At 40.5% G+C, this 18,517-nt stretch overlaps 1 protein-coding gene across 5 annotated transcripts in view; it reads left to right on the plus strand.

Annotated features, from left to right (window-relative positions):
- The window catches only part of LOC124612962 (rho GTPase-activating protein 19), a 142,456-nt gene that overhangs the window by 70,804 nt on the left and 53,135 nt on the right, over positions 1–18,517 (plus strand). For 4 of the 5 annotated variants that reach the window (XM_047141487.1, XM_047141486.1, XM_047141490.1 and 1 more), the window contains one exon: positions 8,566–8,780. In XM_047141487.1, the coding sequence (XP_046997443.1) occupies positions 8,566–8,780 (215 nt within the window). The remainder of the gene's footprint in view (positions 1–8,565; positions 8,781–18,517) is intronic. The other variant, XM_047141488.1, reaches the window with a different exon arrangement.

Here is an 18,517-nt window from a genome sequence, read left to right on the forward strand (position 1 = left end):
TTATACCGACCATAAAGCGTGAGTTATGGATGATTCCCATACTTTTACAATGAAAGAGCTGAGACACCACTATTATGGTTGTACTGAAGAAAAATTGAACAAACATATACATGTAGTATTTTTAGTTGTACAAAATATTTTCTTACATTAGTATAATGTGTATTACAATGAAGGGAGGAGTAAAATTAACCACTTACCATATAGTTAAGCTGTTAAGCAGTCTCACAGACAAGATTGAAATTTTTGCAGAGCTTTCAGACAGATGCCTTTCCTCGAAACTAACTAACTTACAAATGTACACGCACACTGCTGGTGGATGATAAAGTTAATGACCACCATGTCTCAGACATGTTCGAGGTACATTATATTAGAAGACGGAGCAAATTCGGGATGCGGTGACGCCAAAGCCAGCTTTGCACATTCATCGTCCAGTGTAACTGAACATTCTGTTGCTGAAATAAGACATTTGGAGTTGCGTAAAGGAGAAGCAGTGCATCAGACTCTGGAGACTTCCCTGGTGCTACATATGCTGTTGAGATGTGACCACTGTATTGGAGTAAACATCACACAGTTTAGTTAAAGTCCTCCTAAAATGTCTCACTTCACATTTGTCCACTACGCCTAGCAGTAATACGGGCTACTATATAGCAATCAACACATGTTAGTGTCGTAACATACATGCATAGCTACAGGAAGGCAGTTGAAGCAACATTTGACTGCAGGCATTCTGTTTTGTCACTAAGAATGCCAGTAATAACATACAAGGTCTGTTCAAAAAACTCCAGAACATTCATAATTTCATACTAACAGTGTGTTGGAGCAAAATGATGTTGGCATCCCTACACACACCTGTATTTAATGTATAGCTGCCAGAAGTTTCATTGTTGTATGTCTGTTAATTACTATTCAGTGCTGTATTGCATAGAATGTTGTCACACACAGTTTGCAAGTTTTGAGATGGCAGAGTTAGATGAACAATGTGTGTGCATTAAATTTTGCATGAAACTCAAGAAAACTCTACAGACACACATCAAATGATGCGAGAAACCTACTGTGATGAGGATGCGAGAAACCTACTGTGATGAGTGCTTCAGCCACACTTGGAGCTATGAATGAATGGTTCACGTGGTTTAAAAATGGCCAGGTGAAAGTTAAAGATGACCCTTGTTCAGGACACCCTTTGATGTCTGCCGACAATGCTCATGTCAGCAACGTCAACGAAATTGTGTGTACCAATCGAAGACTGACTGTCCGAGAGATTGCTGAAGAACGTAACACTTCAGTTAGATAAAGTCATGAAATTCTAACACAGCAAGTTCATCCCATGGCTCATCAATTAAGAGCATGTGGATCGCACAAATGAGAATGAGATGTTCCCTAAGGGAATCGAAACTGGTGATGAGATGTGGGTCGATGGTTATGATCTCGAGACCAAAGTTCAATTTTCAAACTGGGTCGGGAAAGGTTCTTAAGCACCAAAAAAACCTCATTAGGTCAGTGAAATGGCAAAACCATACTGATAGTTTTCTTTGACTTGGAACAATTAGTTCATCAAGAATTCGTGCCACGGGGATAAACCGTTAATCAATGGTACTTTCAGGATGTGTTGAGACGCTTGGGAGAAAATGTGAAAAGGAAACGGCCAGAAATGTGGTGACACAATTCACGGCTCTTGCATCACAATAATGCACCCATTCATCCCTGTTGGTGCGTAATTATTGCACAGAAAATGAAATCACTGTGCTCCCTCATCCTCCGTACTCTGCAGACCTGGCCACTGAGGACCTTTTTTGTTAATTTCCAAAGATGAAAAACCTGTTGAAAGGATGAAGATTTGCAGTGGTAGACGAGATGAAAGAAAATTCGCTGAGTGCGCTTCACACGATCCAGCAAAAGGCGTACCAAGACCACTTCCAGAAGTGGTATCAGTGTTGGGAGCGGTGTATGAGTTGTGGAGGAGAGTACAGAGGAGACCATGCCCAATAAGTAAAAGGTAAGCATGGAAAAATTTTGTGGACAAAGTTCTGGAACTTTATGAACAGACTCATACATGTGTTCATTTCAGTGTGAAGAATTTGGTACACATAGACAATGTAAGTTGCCACAAGTGTACTGCAGATCTTTCCTGCATCTGTTGGCATATATTGGTCCACAACTGCAGCAGTGTCAAGCCAACAGTGTTGACGAATCTGCATATTCAAATATGGTCATGCAGACAATATGAGGGATGTACCATGCAGTGGTCACATTGTCAGGACAGTTGCGCATGAACGCGCGCGCAAGCCCACACACACCCACTCCAAAAATCGTCACATAGCAGGATGCATTGTACGCTGTGAATCTCTGTATTACAAACCATGTTTCCTCGAGACTGGCTGTGAGTGATTTTTCTGCGCATTTCGGTCATTGACATGCTGATATGGTACACATTGATGTCAGTGAGGTGTACTGGTACTTTATTATGTTTCCTCATTGGTTCTGCTGCACTGACATACTTTGGCAATCAGTGACTTTTTCTGATCATTCAAATTAATGCATCAATGGGCCTAAAACAGTGCCATCTCTGGTAGTCTTAGTCAGTTACTATTGCTACACAGTCCTACTCATCCTTTGAGTTTTGACTCATTCACAGAATCCCTTCTGAGATGTTGTAATTTTCACAAACATTTCCGTGATTGATCTGTGTGTTCCTCCCAAGGAAATTGCTGCATTTTATGACAAACTACATGTTTGTTTCAAGCAAATTATTTTTTGCAGCAAAAGAACTCTTTTGTTCATGCCATTTACTCAACATAATTATGCAATGATCCTATATGTGAGTAAGTATTTGCGCAGCCAAAAATCTAACTTGCTTGAAACAAAGTTGAAGGTAAATGTTGTAGGATAGTTCTTGTAGAATGTAAATACTTTATGATTAAAGGAGACCATTCACTGAAAAGAAAGAGCATTGAGTTATTGATAGGTACATAGGAAAGAAGGAAAACTTGCTAGCTTTTGGAAACATCCTTTGATGAACTAGAGTAAAACACACACATGCATACGCATGCGTGTGTGCCCTCCTCTGCCCCTATATCGTGGCAGCTACACTGACAGTGTCAATGCTATTTACGGCAGGTGGACAGGTTATGGTGAGAGTAGTGCTGGGTGGGGTGGGCGGAGGGAGAGGGAAACAGGAGGCAGGGAGAGGGACCATGAGTGGTTGGCTAGCACCTAGTAGGAAGGCCGCTGGTTTGCCGGCTATGAATGTGGAAGGAAGGGGTGGCCGGTGTATTTGGTGGCAAGTTTGTAGCAGCCAGTGGGAAGTGGCACACACTGAAGGTGATGTGGGGACATTAATTGGGAGGTAGGAGAAACTGTTGGGTGGAGGTTGCAGGGACAGTGGGTTACCTGAGATTGAGGCCAGGAGATGTATGGGAGCGTAGGATGTGTTGTAAGGATAACTCCCATCTGTGTAGTCCAGAGAAGCTGGTGTTAGAGGGAAGGATCCAGATGACTCAGATTGTGAAGGAGCCACTGAAATTGAGCATGTTGTGCTCAGCTGCATGTTGTGCATGGCACCATCAGCTTCTCTGAACTCCACAGATGGAAGTTATCCTTACAACTCGTCGTCTGCTCCCATCGTCCTGGCCTCAATCTCCGATAACCCTCTGTCCCCACACCCACCACCTGTCAATTTCCCCTTCCTCCATCCTGTCACCCCCTTGTAATTCATGTCCCTACATTGACTTCGGCGTGTATCATTTCCCACTGGCCGCAATTGTGCCAGTCCATATACTTGCCACCCCTCCCTCTCGCATTCGCAGCCAACAGACTTCATTTATAGTTAATAATGCATTCTGCCAATTGTGACAGTGCACATTGTTTTCGTATTTATCATATTTAACAGACTGCAAGGTGCACCTTAATTTTTAAGTAATTGATTAAAAAATAACGTCGTCGTCGTCATCATTACTGTCCTCTTTATATATCATTTCACACCAGCCTCGTTCATCCAGCCTTTCTTGAAAATGGTCATTGGATTAAGTTTAGTACCATCAGCATGACATGAAAGGAAAACAGTGTAGCACAGTTTGTCCATGTCCATTATTTTTATAGTTTTGGCACCTTTTGTGGCAACAGTTCTGTTACTCGAGACATCAAATGTGGGAGGAGTTTCGTCCATATTAGCTATTTGGCTTAGTTCCACACTGGTTTTCTTTTGATGTTGAATAATAAAGCAATGGAAAGATAATATTTTCTTTTCATACTCCTGTGGCATTTTCAGAGAGATTTTGGTTTTCGTTAGCATGTCAAGTCCATGATGCTTCATAAACCTGTACCACCAACCAATTTCACCCTTAATGTCTGTTAAGTTCTACAGTAGCGCAAGCTATGAGTGTGTACTTGAATCATTTTTGTATTAATTCCAATGCCATTTTGACAGTGTCCTTGAATCCATTTCAGTATGCCATCTAGTTTTGGCCATTTTTCCATTCAGTCCTCTATTTACACAATTAGTCTTTCTCATCTTTTTCAGTTCTTCTTTACTAGCCCGCCAGTCGCGAATGGTTTTCCCTGTTGGTGGAGGGCCGAAATGCTGTTCAGATGCTCTGTTTCCAAGTTCCTCTGCATATGCTATTACTGTCAATTTATAGACTGTCTCATATCTTGTTTTTTGTTTTTATATCTTACAAAATTAGCTACTAACAAAAATATTTTACTGTCACCAGTAACACAAATCTCTTTCAATTCAAGTTAACTGGTACCACAGACTGCAATGTTGCGTCATAGGCATCATAGGCTAGACAGTGTTCTGGGTTTGTGATGGCAGGGTGGGAGGCAAGCTTGTGGATCCCTGGAACACATGTTTGTCATGTCAGGGCACTGCTGCTACCAGTTGAACCCAATGTTGCCAAATAGAGATAGGCTTCCTGCAGCATTGAATATATGGCCATTTTTAAGACTGGTGGGAATATTAAATCAAACACTGGACATTTTTATATTAATTTCAAGTATAAGACACACAAATTTTGGAGGCAATTTTTTGAAGAAAAAAGTGTGTCTTGTAGTCTGTAAAATATGCTATATGACTGTTAATTTTAAGGACAAAGTTTTAAGAATTTCTTACAACCGCAAATTAATTTTAGTGAACAATTACAGCTGTGTTAAATTCTTGCACTCGAACAATAACAATATGGGACATCACCAGCGTGTAATCTGTGCGTAAATGGTAATAAATGACACACTATCTGACTATACACGCTAGGTTATTTAATGTCTAAGTGCCATTAAAGTGTGTGAGCTCACACTGGTATAGAACTCATCATTTGAAATAGCCTTCTTTCAACGACCACAAGCCAGATTTGAAGACGCACTGCTACTGAGGGCACATTTGCACAGATGAAAACAGTATACTACACACTATTAGTCTAGCTGGCACCATGTAGGTGTGTGTGTGTGTGTGTGTGTGTGTGTGTGTGTGTGTGTGTGTGTGTGTGGGGGGGGGGTGCCGCACGCGCGAGCGTGCCTGCATGCGCGCATGTGCGTGTGTGTACTCAACGCTAGTGCCCCCTTTAATCCTAAAGTATTTACAAATTAGATAAGCATTAAATGCTCCATCTTGATCCAGAGAAGTGCACACACTGCCAATTAAATCTCTCTACCCCCCCCTCTCTCCCCCCCTCTCTCTCTCCCCCCTCTCTCTCCCCCTCTCTCTCTCCCCCTCTCTCTCCCACCCCTCTCTCCCTCCCCACCTCTCTCTCCCCCCCTCTCTCTCCTCCCCCCCCTCTCTCTCTCCTCCCCCCCTCTCTCTCTCCTCCGCCCTCTCTCTCTCCTCCCCCCCTCTCTCTCCCCCTCCACCCCCTCTCTCTCCCCCTCCACCCCCTCTCTCTCCCCCTCCACCCCCTCTCTCTCCCCCTCCACCCCCTCTCTCTCCCCCTCCACCCCCTCTCTCTCCCCCTCCACCCCCTCTCTCTCCCCCTCCACCCCCTCTCTCTCCCCCTCCACCCCCTCTCTCTCCCCCTCCACCCCCTCTCTCTCCCCCTCCACCCCCTCTCTCTCCCCCTCCACCCCCTCTCTCTCCCCCTCCACCCCCTCTCTCTCCCCCTCCACCCCCTCTCTCTCCCCCCCCACCCCCTCTCTCTCCCCCCCTACCCCCTCTCTCTCCCCCTCCACCCCCTCTCTCTCCCCCTCCACCCCCTCTCTCTCCCCCTCCACCCCCTCTCTCTCCCCCTCCACCCCCTCTCTCTCCCCCTCCACCCCCTCTCTCTCCCCCTCCACCCCCTCTCTCTCCCCCTCCAGCCCCTCTCTCTCCCCCTCCACCCCCTCTCTCTCCCCCTCCACCCCCTCTCTCCCCCCCTCCATTTTTAACCAGACATCACGTCTGAAAAAAGAAAGATAATAATAATAATACTAATACTATAAATGGGGAATTGTGTTGTTGTTTTGTGGAGCCTGATGGAGCATAGAGGTTTATCTCTCTCCTCTTGACGGTACATGAGATGGCTTGACTCGTAAGAAGACAGTGGTCATTATTGAAGGGAATGCCACCACGCATCATGAGTGCGGTGACAGTAGAATATTCATAACTCAAGTTAAAAATTGCAGTATAACCTACAACAATAGTATCGATACTGGTAACTTCCTGAAGAATAGCAATATACACCCCAGTTCCATAAACAAAGTCCACAAGAGCATGGATCTTATGGCCGCAAGTCGTTTGGTTAATATGATTTTAGTGATGTTATTGGTTTGGCCCTGCTTCAGGTAGTTGTAGCTGCATTATAGCTGAAGATGGCATTCCCATCTCCACTTCTAACCCCCTGGGCAATGTTTCGGGCATCGTGGGTAGGTCTACTTCCATCATTGTAGTTTCAGCAGTGACATTAGGTTTAGATTCCAAAGCTGTTGCAGATCCATTAATGGACGTGACCATTTCCTGTGGAGTAGAATTTATTTGTTCAGCTTTCTTTTGGTCCCTGGAACATGCAGTGCAAATTTTTTCTACTTGGGTTATAGAAATATTTAGTCTCCTTTTCTCTTTGCAATTCATGTCCTTGTTATGCCACTCTTTAGGTTGTGTTTCATCCCTGGAATGTCGAATGGAGCTTCTGGTGGTAAGGACAGTGTTGCCATTATTTACAACTGAAGTTATACTGCGAGTTTTGCCAGAAATTGCATTGAGGGTGCTTTCAGTGGGTCCAGGAGTGTCAACCACTTCTTTCACATCCTCCCTCGCCGTATTTTTTTCTGACCTGTGATTACGGTCTTCAATAGGGCTAAGTCCTCAATAGGGCTAAGTCCAACTGCCAGCACAGGCAGCAGAGCAACAGCAATAGGGTTCGTGTTAGCTGGCACGCAAGTCATGCCAGGTAAAACATGGTGCAAGAATGCAGCAGCATAGCTTTTCATCTGCTGGGGGTAGTGACTGGCCCAGTTACACTGTGGAAGTTATAACTTTTTCGCATAATTCAGAATTTTTCAGTCTAATAAAAAGTGTTAAAATGAAATCCAGTTGGAAACCAATATCATCATCATCATCATCATCATCATCATCATGCGCCATCTTAAGTTCCTCAAGATCCTGTTTTTGAATGTCAGAAGCATGAGAACACTGAGAGATCTGTTCAATGATGCACTGAATACAATCTCTCCAATTTAAGTTCCACATTACTTACAGAACATTGTTAGGGCAGCTTTTGAAATAATGACTCTCATGTTTTGTGTACACATAGCGGCCACGCCACTGGATGAGAAACTGCTGCTGCACATCTGCTCGTTACTATGGTTGCCTGCAGCTGATGGTTTTCAGGTTGGGTTAGATTAGATTAGATTAGTACTTGTTCCATAGATCATGAATACGACGCCTCGTAATGATGTGGAATGTGTCAGGTTAATAAAAGGTGTCCATATAAGATATTACATTACACAAAATATTACATGACACTTAATAATTTTTTTGTGGGCGTTGGGGAAATTAACCCACTTACTATATCCAAAAATTTGACTAATGAGTAGGAGGAGTTGCCATTAAGAAATTCTTTTAATTTTCTTTTAAATGGTATATGGCAATCTGTCAGACTTTTGATGCTATTAGGTAAGTGACCAAAGACTTCTGTGGCAGCCTAATTTACCCATTCTGAGCCAAAGTTAGATTAACAGGTTGCCAAGTAGTGCTAACCTGAAGAAGTTCTAAGAACAAAGCCAAACAAACACAATAAATTAGTAGTAATACAGCTAAAGTGGTTTTCATTAATCGTTAAAATTAGTGTCAACTCAGCTGTAGTGCTAAACATGATCAAGAAGAGTATGGGAGTAATTGACTAATTATCAATGTTATAAGATCTAATGGGAATATTACAGACATTAGGTCATTTTGAGGACTGTGGCAACAATTTTACTGTGTCGTGCATATTTCAGGTGTTACATATTGCAACAGCAAGACAATGGAGCTCAAAATAGACATTTTTTAAACTGTTTGTGATACTACAGATGTTATTATGTCAGCATGTGGTACATATTACAGTAACCTTGATTGAAGTTCATATTTATTATTTCAGTAATTAATGTTTATTTTTATTTTTATAGATTTATGTAAAGAGGTAGCATCAGGACGTGGAAATGAGAAACGTTTACTCAGAGCACTTCAGCTACTTCTTCTTCTGTTACCAGTTGAAAACCGTTTGCTTCTGAGAGATCTGCTGCAGCTACTGCATAAAACAGCTTGTCATGAGGGTAAAAATAAGATGTCGGCAGACAACCTTGCAACACTGTTCACACCACATCTTATCTGCCCAAGAAAGGTTGTGACATGGTGGTGATTTCACTTTACTGAGAGCATGCAACTAATATATGAATGTTAATTAGCAGATGATGTAAGACAAATGAGCCATCTGCTTAATAAACATTAAATTCGAAGTAAAACCATGACTTATATTTATAGTGTTTCTATCTTTTGGTTATATTGTAATATCTCTCTTTAAATATTATCATTGTAAATGCAGATGATGATAGCTTATTGAGATTTGTCACCATTAATATAAAAAAAGTTTTAGTCTGTATATGTAAGATAAGGAGACAACCACTTATCTATAGAGGTCTGGTACGTGGCTTACAGAAACACGTAATAGAAGATAATTAACACTAGCTTTCAAACTCTTGCTCTTCTAGTCAGAGTACACACACATACACAAACACAACCAGCAGCTATTGAGTGTGCTGATTGTGTGTACTCTTACAAGAGAAAGAGCACGAACTTGAAAAGCTAGTGTTAAATGATTTCTATTATGTGTTTCTGTGTGCCACACCACAGACCTCTATAGGTTAGTGGTTCCCTTTGACTTATATTACGTATTTTACCAACCAGGAATTTCCATTATTTTTATTCTGTGTAGATTAGTGTGTGTGTGTGTGTGTGTGTGTGTGTGTGTGTGTGTGTGTGTGTGTGTTTAAATAAGATGACGTGTTGTAAATAGTAATTGTTTATACCCTGTATATTAAAAATCTTTTTGTGTTTAGGAGGGAGGGGAGCTATTATGAGAACTGCAGCCAGGAAGTTTACAGTTATGTTTTTAAGTTTAATTTTGACTGGTAATGTCTAGATGGTTAGGTAATTATAGCACTTAAAATTTTCAGCTGAAAAGAGGAAATTAATACTGCTGCAAGAGTCCTTTTTAGTTAAACATGTTTAAGAAATATTTGTCTTTAAAGTGTATTTGAGTTCTCAAATTCAGTTGTTTGTTGAAGTATGTTATGAAGTAATCGTATATCTGCTGTGGGAAAATTAACGGTGAAGTTTTACATTGAAATGTAAAGAATTGTAGCAACAATAATGTGTAGTTCTCGCTCTAAGTACTATAAATTCCTTTGATGTCTGAAGAAATGCAATAAGCAGTGCTCTCCAAATATACATTTGATGAAGAAGAAGAAGTGGGACATTATCTCTAATGCAGAATTAGTGGGAGAGAGAAAGGAGTGTAAGGAGTGGGGTATTCAGCAATAAAATCTTTTAGACACTTGCTGAAGCCTGTGAAAAATCAAATATATTCTTCTAGCCTGAAGTGCTTCAGTTTGCAGAGGAAAGAACAGCAGAACCTACCTTGTACACAGTAATTAGTATAGTCTTTTCTTAAGTGCTTCTGTGAGGAGGAAGTAAAGACACTATCTATTTATCTGTTGAGCAGCGTTTATTAATTTTTTTATGAGTGTTTGTGTATTAGATGACCTTAAATGTCATTTGAGATGATTAACTGGGGTAGTAGTAGCCAGAGTGTGTAGTGGCAGTACCTAAATGGTATTTTCTATTGCCTGAGTTAGTAATATATTTCATGTACTGTTCACATCTGCATTATTATTTTCCCTTATTCAGACTGTGCTAGCCTCTAAATGATGTTGTGGGCATTAATGGAAATAAACTTTATAGCAACTAAACAGTATTATGAAAAGGATAGTTGCTGCTCATCATTAGCGGAGATGCTAAGTTGGAGATAGGCACAACAGAAAGATTGTCAGAAAGTGAACTTTCGACAACAAGGCCTTGGTTGAAAGTGGACCCCCCCCCCCCCCCCCCCCCCCCACACACACACACACACACACACACACACACACACACACACACACACACACACACACACACACACACAATAACCACAGTATCTGGCAGCTGAAGCAAGACTTAAAATATCTTGTATTGTATAATGGAACACAGGTAAAAGATGGGTACGGGCGTGCCTCTAGTGAAGAGATGCTTGAGGAAGTGAGACCTGTTGGAACCTGCATTGACCATAGCCAACAGGTTTCAGACTGCTGCAGTGGACTGAGGTGGCACTCAAGTACCTGCAACACTAGATGTATCACCTATGATGCCCCTAGTCTTGTCTTCAAAACCTTAATGTCCCTACTCTTTGTGATACAGCTGATATGAGTGGTTCATACTCATCTGCAGGTGAATGGGGAACAATGGCAGGGTCACAGTTTTTGATGAAAGGCAAAAGTGGGTCCCAGCTTCGTGTCTGTCCCTTTATGCCTTAAAATCAGACACAAGGTCTTGCTCGTTGCTAAGACTACATATTTGCCAGTACAGAATCCATGGTCTGTCTGGACTGCAGCTGAACTCCATAAAGGTTCAGACAATCGCATTGAGTCTGTGGTGCTCATTGGGAACTCCAGCGTTAGGTGGTTTATGGAGTCTACTCAGGTTACAAAGAAAGGTCAGTGTCCACTCCATATGCTTGCCACAAAGTCTCGGCCCAGGTGTGGAGGCAGCTCTGCAAGCAGCTCTTAAGTGCACTGGTTGTAGCGAATTGTAAACTGAAAGGAATGATCCCTGCTGCCTACATGTAACCTGTTGATTTGTTGAAGACTGGATTTTTGCAGCAATGTTTCCTGGACCTATTGGAATGCTCTGGTTTCAAGCTAAATGCAAGGATTGCAGTTCCACTCGCAATCACTTTCCCAGAAGAGCAAACTCAATTCCAGTGTGCTAAGTCTTTTGCATTGCTTGCTGAACTATACAGGGGGTGACCATGCACTGTCACTTTCAAGTCCAAATCCTGACACAGCTAAGATTCCTCAAACCTTCTATTAATACAGACAAACTTATAAAAAACAATGAAATATCTAACAAATAGATAATTGAAATGAGAATGGAATATTTAAATCAGATCTTGTAGAATAATTACATTGCCTAAACCAAGTTGTTTAGAACTCGACCAAAGGTTTATTTCAAATAAGTACATAAATGGTAGTCACACATAAAATTCGTAAGTCAGGTGAATAATGTTTAAACTAGTAGTGCAAATACTAGTTATGTAGTGCAAGCAGGGAATTTACAAATGGTAGCCTGTGCAAAATAAGCGCTTAATGTCGTGCATTTGTTACATATTCATACTGTATTTTAAGCACTATAAGACACACATTTTTCTTCAAAAAATTGCCTCCAAAATTCAAGTGCATCTTATCCTCGACATTAATATAAAAAAATCCAGTGTTTGATTTAAGATTCCTGCCAGTCTTAAAAATGGCCATATATTCGATGCCAGGGGGAAACCTGTCTCTATCGGGTAACATTGGATTCAACTGGCAGCAGCTGTGCACTGATACGAAAAATTAGAGTTGCGAGGATCCACAGACTTGCTAACACTGTTTACCTCCTGCTCTGCCATCAAAAACCCATAACACTGTCTAACCTATGATGCATCATTACAGTCTACAGTGCTAGTGAACTTGAATTGAAAGCGATTTATGTTATTGGTGACAGTAAAATATTTCTGTTAGTAGCTAGTTTTGTAATGTATAAAAATAAAAGGTATTCATATTATGTGGGCTATAAACTGAAAGTAATAGCATATGCAAAAGGACATGGAAACAGAGCAGCTGAGCGGCTTTTCAGCCCTCCATCCAACAGAAAAAAACCATTTGCGATTGCGCAGGCTTACTATGAAGAACTGAAAAAGTTGAGGAAGACTAAATATGTAAATATAGTACCGAATGCAAAAATGGCCAAAACTAGAAGATGACATATTGAAATGGAGTCAAGGACACCATAACAATGGCATTGGAGTTAATACAAAAATTATTCAAATGCAGGTTCATGAAGCATCATGGACTTGGCATACGAACGAAAACCAAAATCTCTCAGAAAATGCCACAAGAGTATTCTCTCTTCATACTATCTTTCCATCACTTTATTATTCAACATTGAAAGAAAACCAGTGTGGAACTAAGCGAAATAGCGAACGTGGATGAAACTCCTCCCACATTTGATATGCTGAGTAACAGAACTATTGCCATGAAAGGTGCTAAAACTGTAACTAGAAAAACAAGTGGACATGAAAAAATGCACTACACTGTTTTCCTTTCATGTCATGCTGATGGAACTAAACTTAATCCAATGATCATTTTAAAGTGCTAAACAGTGCCAGAACCTTCTGAAATATACCAAGGTGGTGGTGTTTGCATACATGACAAGTGTTGGATGGATGAAGCTGGTGTGAAATTATGGATTAACAGGGTGGGAGAGAAGGAATGGTGCTTTCTTAAAGAAGAGTTATCTTCTGGTGCTACATCAGCTTAGTACACATTTGAAAAATTCTCTGAAAGAGTAATTGAGACTGGGAAATACAGATTTTGCCGTTATTCCGAGAGGACTTAACTTCACAATTGCAGCCTCTTGATGTCTCGATAAATAAACCGTTTAAAGTGTATGTGAGGGAGTAATGGAACAAATGGATCATGGATGAAGCCCAACATGAATTCACCCCAAACGGAGCTTTTAAACAACCTGCACTCAAACAAGTGTCAATGGATAAGAGTCATAGTCTAGGGTGAGGTAAGACGTTATTGTTAAGTTTTTCGAAAATTGCGGCATAAGTAACGCTGTAGATTCCAGTGAAAAACATCTTATATATAAAGAGGACAGTGATGAAGAAGAAGAAGAAGAAGAAGTTCAGATGATGATTTTCAAGAATTTTAAACATCAATTAGGTTTTGTAAACTAAGAATTTTTTTAGCCTGGCTGTGCAAACTAATAATAAAAATGGTAAAAGTGTTCTTTTTTTAAAAATTGCCTAAAAATGAAGGTGCAGTTCACAGTTTGTAGTGTCTAATAAGCTGTAAAGTACGGTACATCATTTGAACAGTTGTCTTATCGAAATGATCAGTAGTGAGTTGATTCATAGGATATGTGTATGTGATTAATGTTAATGAACACATTATTTTTTAGTCCCACCCATGTAACTACACTTAAAAACAACTAGTTTTCAGATAAAAATTTGTCCATTGAGTCGTATACAGGTTCCAGAGTCCATGGGCCTCATTACAGAGTTATAGCATTTTCTTTGGTCTCGTGCCCCAATTATATTTGTTTCCGTATTTCACTGAAAATGGTGCACAACAGTGCAGATGTTGACAGTATGTGCGTCTAGTTTGTATTCGCTCACAGTACGTGCTATTGTCAACAGTAGTATACATTTTACTCTCTGCTTTCAAGCTTGCTTTAAGTACTGCTCTTTTCTCTCGTGGGTTTGTTTTCATGGCAATATTAGTTGTAAATTAACAGTGTTACACAGCTCTATGGATAGGTTTACTGATGAAAAGTTGGTTGTTAATTACTTTGTGTATGGTTTCATGTAATGTTACGGAAGAACAGCACAACAACAGTATTCTGAGCTTTTCTTGCAGTGATGGCAACCCCGTTCACAGTACAATAGACATGAAGCACCCAACATAAGTGCAAAGAGGAACTAGTCCATTATGGCCAATAGGAGACGCTAATTCCAGTCATGTGATTTCCATTCCGGTCATGGGAAGACGTTCCCATGCTGAGCAGCTGTTAGCATTAGTTTGTCATAATAATATTGCGTAGGGCTAATACAGGGCTATTACAAATGATTGAAGCGATTTCATAAATTCACTGTAGCTCCATTCATTGACATATGGTCACGACACACTACAGATACGTAGAAAAACTCATAAAGTTTTGTTCGGCTGAAGCCGCACTTCAGGTTTCTGCCACCAGAGCGCTCGAGAGCGCAGTGAGACAAAATGGCGACGGGAGCCGAGAAAGCGTATGTCGTGCTTGAAATGCACTCACATCAGTCAGTCATAACAGTGCAACGACACTTCAGGACGAAGTTCAACAAAGATCCACCAACTGCTAACTCCATTCGGCGATGGTATGCGCAGTTTAAAGCTTCTGGATGCCTCTGTAAGGGGAAATCAACAGGTCGGCCTGCAGTGAGCGAAGAAACGGTTGAACGCGTGCGGGCAAGTTTCACGCGTAGCCCGCGGAAGTCGACGAATAAAGCAAGCAGGGAGCTGTTTTCATCTTTCAACAGGATGATGCTCCACCGCACTTCCATCATGATGTTCGGCACTTCTTAAACAGGAGATTGGAAAACCGATGGATCGGTCGTGGTGGAGATCATGATCAGCAATTCATTTCATGGCCTCCACGCTCTCCCGACTTAACCCCATGCGGTTTCTTTCTGTGGGGTTATGTGAAAGATTCAGTGTTTAAACCTCCTCTACCAAGAAACGTGCCAGAACTGCGAGCTCGCATCAACGATGCTTTTGAACTCATTGATGGGGACATGCTGCGCCGAGTGTGGGAGGAACTTGATTATCGGCTTGATGTCTGCCGAATCACTAAAGGGGCACATATCGAACATTTGTGAATGCCTAAAAAAACTTTTTGAGTTTTTGTATGTGTGTGCAAAGCATTGTGAAAATATCTCAAATAATAAAGTTATTGTAGAGCTGTGAAATCGCTTCAATCATTTGTAATAACCCTGTATTAATAATTATTACTATGAGTACACAGTTACTTACCTGCTGGCTAAGTTTTCATTAAAGAAACTTCTATAAGAAAGGCCAACAAATGTAATACAAGAGGAATATAAAGAGGTGTACTAGTAGGTCGGTGAAGTAAGAAACCATGATAAAGATTGGAGAGTGATAAGACGTGACATCTCGATCTGAAGGCCTGTAAAATTTAGATCGTGTAAGTTAAATTAAACAAATTTTCATGTACAAGTACAAAGCTGTGGGAAACAATCATATTGACATGGAGGCAGCTGCATTCTGCAGGTCACAGCAAGATGTAAATGATGCAAAACAATTGATGAATAAAACAGTGGAAAATCCAAGATTGAATGTAACGTTGTTGTGAAAAGGATAATTGCTACTCACCATATAATGGAGATGCTGAGTTGCAGATAGGCACAAGAAGAAGACTGTCATAAAATGAGCTTTTGGCCAACAGAGCCTTTGTCACACACACACACACACACACACACACACACACACACACACACACACACACAGAGACAGACAGTGAGTGAGTGAGTGAGTGAGTGAGTGTATTTTTGGCGAAGGCCTTGTTGGCCTAAAGCTCACTTTCAGACAGTCTTTATTTGTTGTGCCTATTTGTGACTCGACACCTCCGCTGTTTGGTGAGTAGCAACTATCCTTTTCATATTCATTGTGAATAAGTATTCATAGTTTAAATAATAAATCATCTAGAATGCTGGTGTTCTTGTTTGCTTCTTGTACAGAATTATAGAACTGCTGTTCATTCTCCTGGCTCAGTGCAGTTTCTGTTTCATAACTAATTTATCTATGATTTTTACAGAAATATGGCTCAGTGGGTTACGTTCCAGGCTACAAAACTAAAAGTTTGGGGTTCAATCCCCTGTTGGTCCTACAATTTTATCTGTTACTTATCACTTCTTCCATCCCTAACAATGACATAAATTCCAATTCAAGTTGCACTATGTTTCGGAGTGCATGATGAAATGTAGGTCCGACTCCAGCTGGCTATATTAGTCAGTTCATACGTGGGAGAACATAAAGGGCACACCACTATGCCTAGTAGAGCACTACAGTGTTAAGGTCAACCTTCAGGCTGAGCTTTACTTGCTTTACAAGTGCAACATGAAAATATTAATGGGCGGATGACCTTAGCAGTTACATTACTTACAGAGTCCAATTCAACTGTCTCTGCACCTGTTGGTACCTTCTCCCTTCCTCTACTAATGTGCATGAATACGCTAATTAAGGCCCCAAAGGTGAGTATGCAGCTGACAAAAACTCTTAATCTGCAGCATCTTCCTTAGGTTGTTAATACTATTGGTTGTGGGTGTCTGCTTGATATGATTATGTAATTCGTTCATGTTTATGATGCTACAAAATGAGCAAACCAAGCAAGAACTTGGTGTTTACTAATGACTAGCATTGACAAACATTTAATGTAAAGTCTCCTTATACTTTTGTGGAATGCTGCTGAACATCCTGGGTTATTCGAAAATATTTTAGGATTAACTCTGAGTAAGCTTTCCTTTAGAATAGGAACAGTTTTTTGGTCCACTATGTGTTCATAATATTGCAGCACACTGGCAATGTTTCTGATTGAGAAAGTGCCAAGAGACAGTGGAAATACTTTTTCCAACTATCTACACAAACTGCAGTAATTGCTTATCATCCATGATTTAAAAATAAATAGTTCACCTGCATTGCTACCTGTGACCAAGGGAGGCCTACGACAGACCACATACATATAAAAAAAAAAAAAAAGAATTAGGCCACTAGTTTCAAATGATGATGCATCATAAAAAGATAATTTTATTTTAAACTTGTTGTGCATGGAGGAGCTAAGATTGAATTACAACTAATTTTGCAAAAAGATTACAGCAGAATTGATGATTTCTCAGTTTTTGATGAAGGTATTGTGATTTGAAAGTCTTGTACCGCTGTCCTGAAATAAAGAAAATTTCAGGAAATGTATCATACTGATATCCTCTTTACATGAGTAAAACATATTTTCTGTAGTGCGTCGTAATGACAAATCTTTGAAAATGAAATAAACTTTCTGGTGAGATGTTTGAAAAAGAGAGTTGTTTTGAAAACTCATTTAAAAGCAACATAAAGTACATCTAATAAATGGCAAAGAATTGGAACAATAAATCTCATTTGATTTCAAATTTATTTAATTTTCACAATGTTTTACATTCACAGATGGCATGTAAGTGAATAATGTTTTCAGTAAATATTTTTATTCGTTATTCGTGAGTAACAAATATTGATTTTGAACCTGTATGTGTCATTCATCATTTGAAGAAATGTTGTCCAACTCTGGTGGTGAACAAAATGCATTGCACACTGCAAATGCATGGCCGATGTGGAAGTTACTGTGAGCCCGTGGTATTCACGTGGTTGTGGAGAAGTGTGTGACATCCGCATGGCTGCATCCAAATGCTCACTCGCTTATGTTGTTAGGCAAGGAAGCATCAGTCATATTCGTCAAGTTCCGCCAACATTCTCGAAGTGTATTTGTGCTCTCTCAAACAGCAGGCATGTGCAGACCATGTGGATAAACCACATGTTTGCAGGGCTCTATTTCCTTGACTTGTGGAAAGCACTCAATACAGGTTTACTCTGTAACCCGATGAGCCAAATGCAGGTGTACAGGATATCAGACTAGCTTTGTAGTTGGATTGAAGAGTTTGTTGCAAACAGAACACAGTACGCCATTCTTAACTGATAGAAATCTTCAGATACAAAAATGGGAAAGACAGAGGCCAGACAGATTCATTGCAGGAATCCTCAATAAGTATAGTCCACCTGTGAGAGAACTTACAAAACTCATTCAACTGACACTTGAATATTGTTTCTGAGTACGTTGCCCTTACCAGGTAAAATTAATAGAGAGAATAAAGAAGCTTTATTCAAATAGAGCATTGCTTTTCATTTCTGGTTTGCTTAGTAAGTCCAGTGCCAGTTGCGACAAGAGAGGTGTCGTACATTGTGGAGAAGTTTGTCACAATTCCGAGAGTGCACATTCCTGAAAGAGTTGCCCAGTCTTTTGCTTTCTCCCACAAAAAGATTATGAGGATAAAATACAGGAGATTGAAGCTCATGCTGAGGATTAACAAAAGTCATTCTTTCTGCATGCTACTCATGCCTGGTGTTGGAACTGAGGAAGTGACGATGGTACATGATGACTTTCTCTACATTCCATAAGATGCTTTGGAGAATATCGATG

Source organism: Schistocerca americana, chromosome 4 (assembly GCF_021461395.2).
Source record: "Schistocerca americana isolate TAMUIC-IGC-003095 chromosome 4, iqSchAmer2.1, whole genome shotgun sequence".
NCBI classification, from domain to species: domain Eukaryota; kingdom Metazoa; phylum Arthropoda; class Insecta; order Orthoptera; family Acrididae; genus Schistocerca; species Schistocerca americana.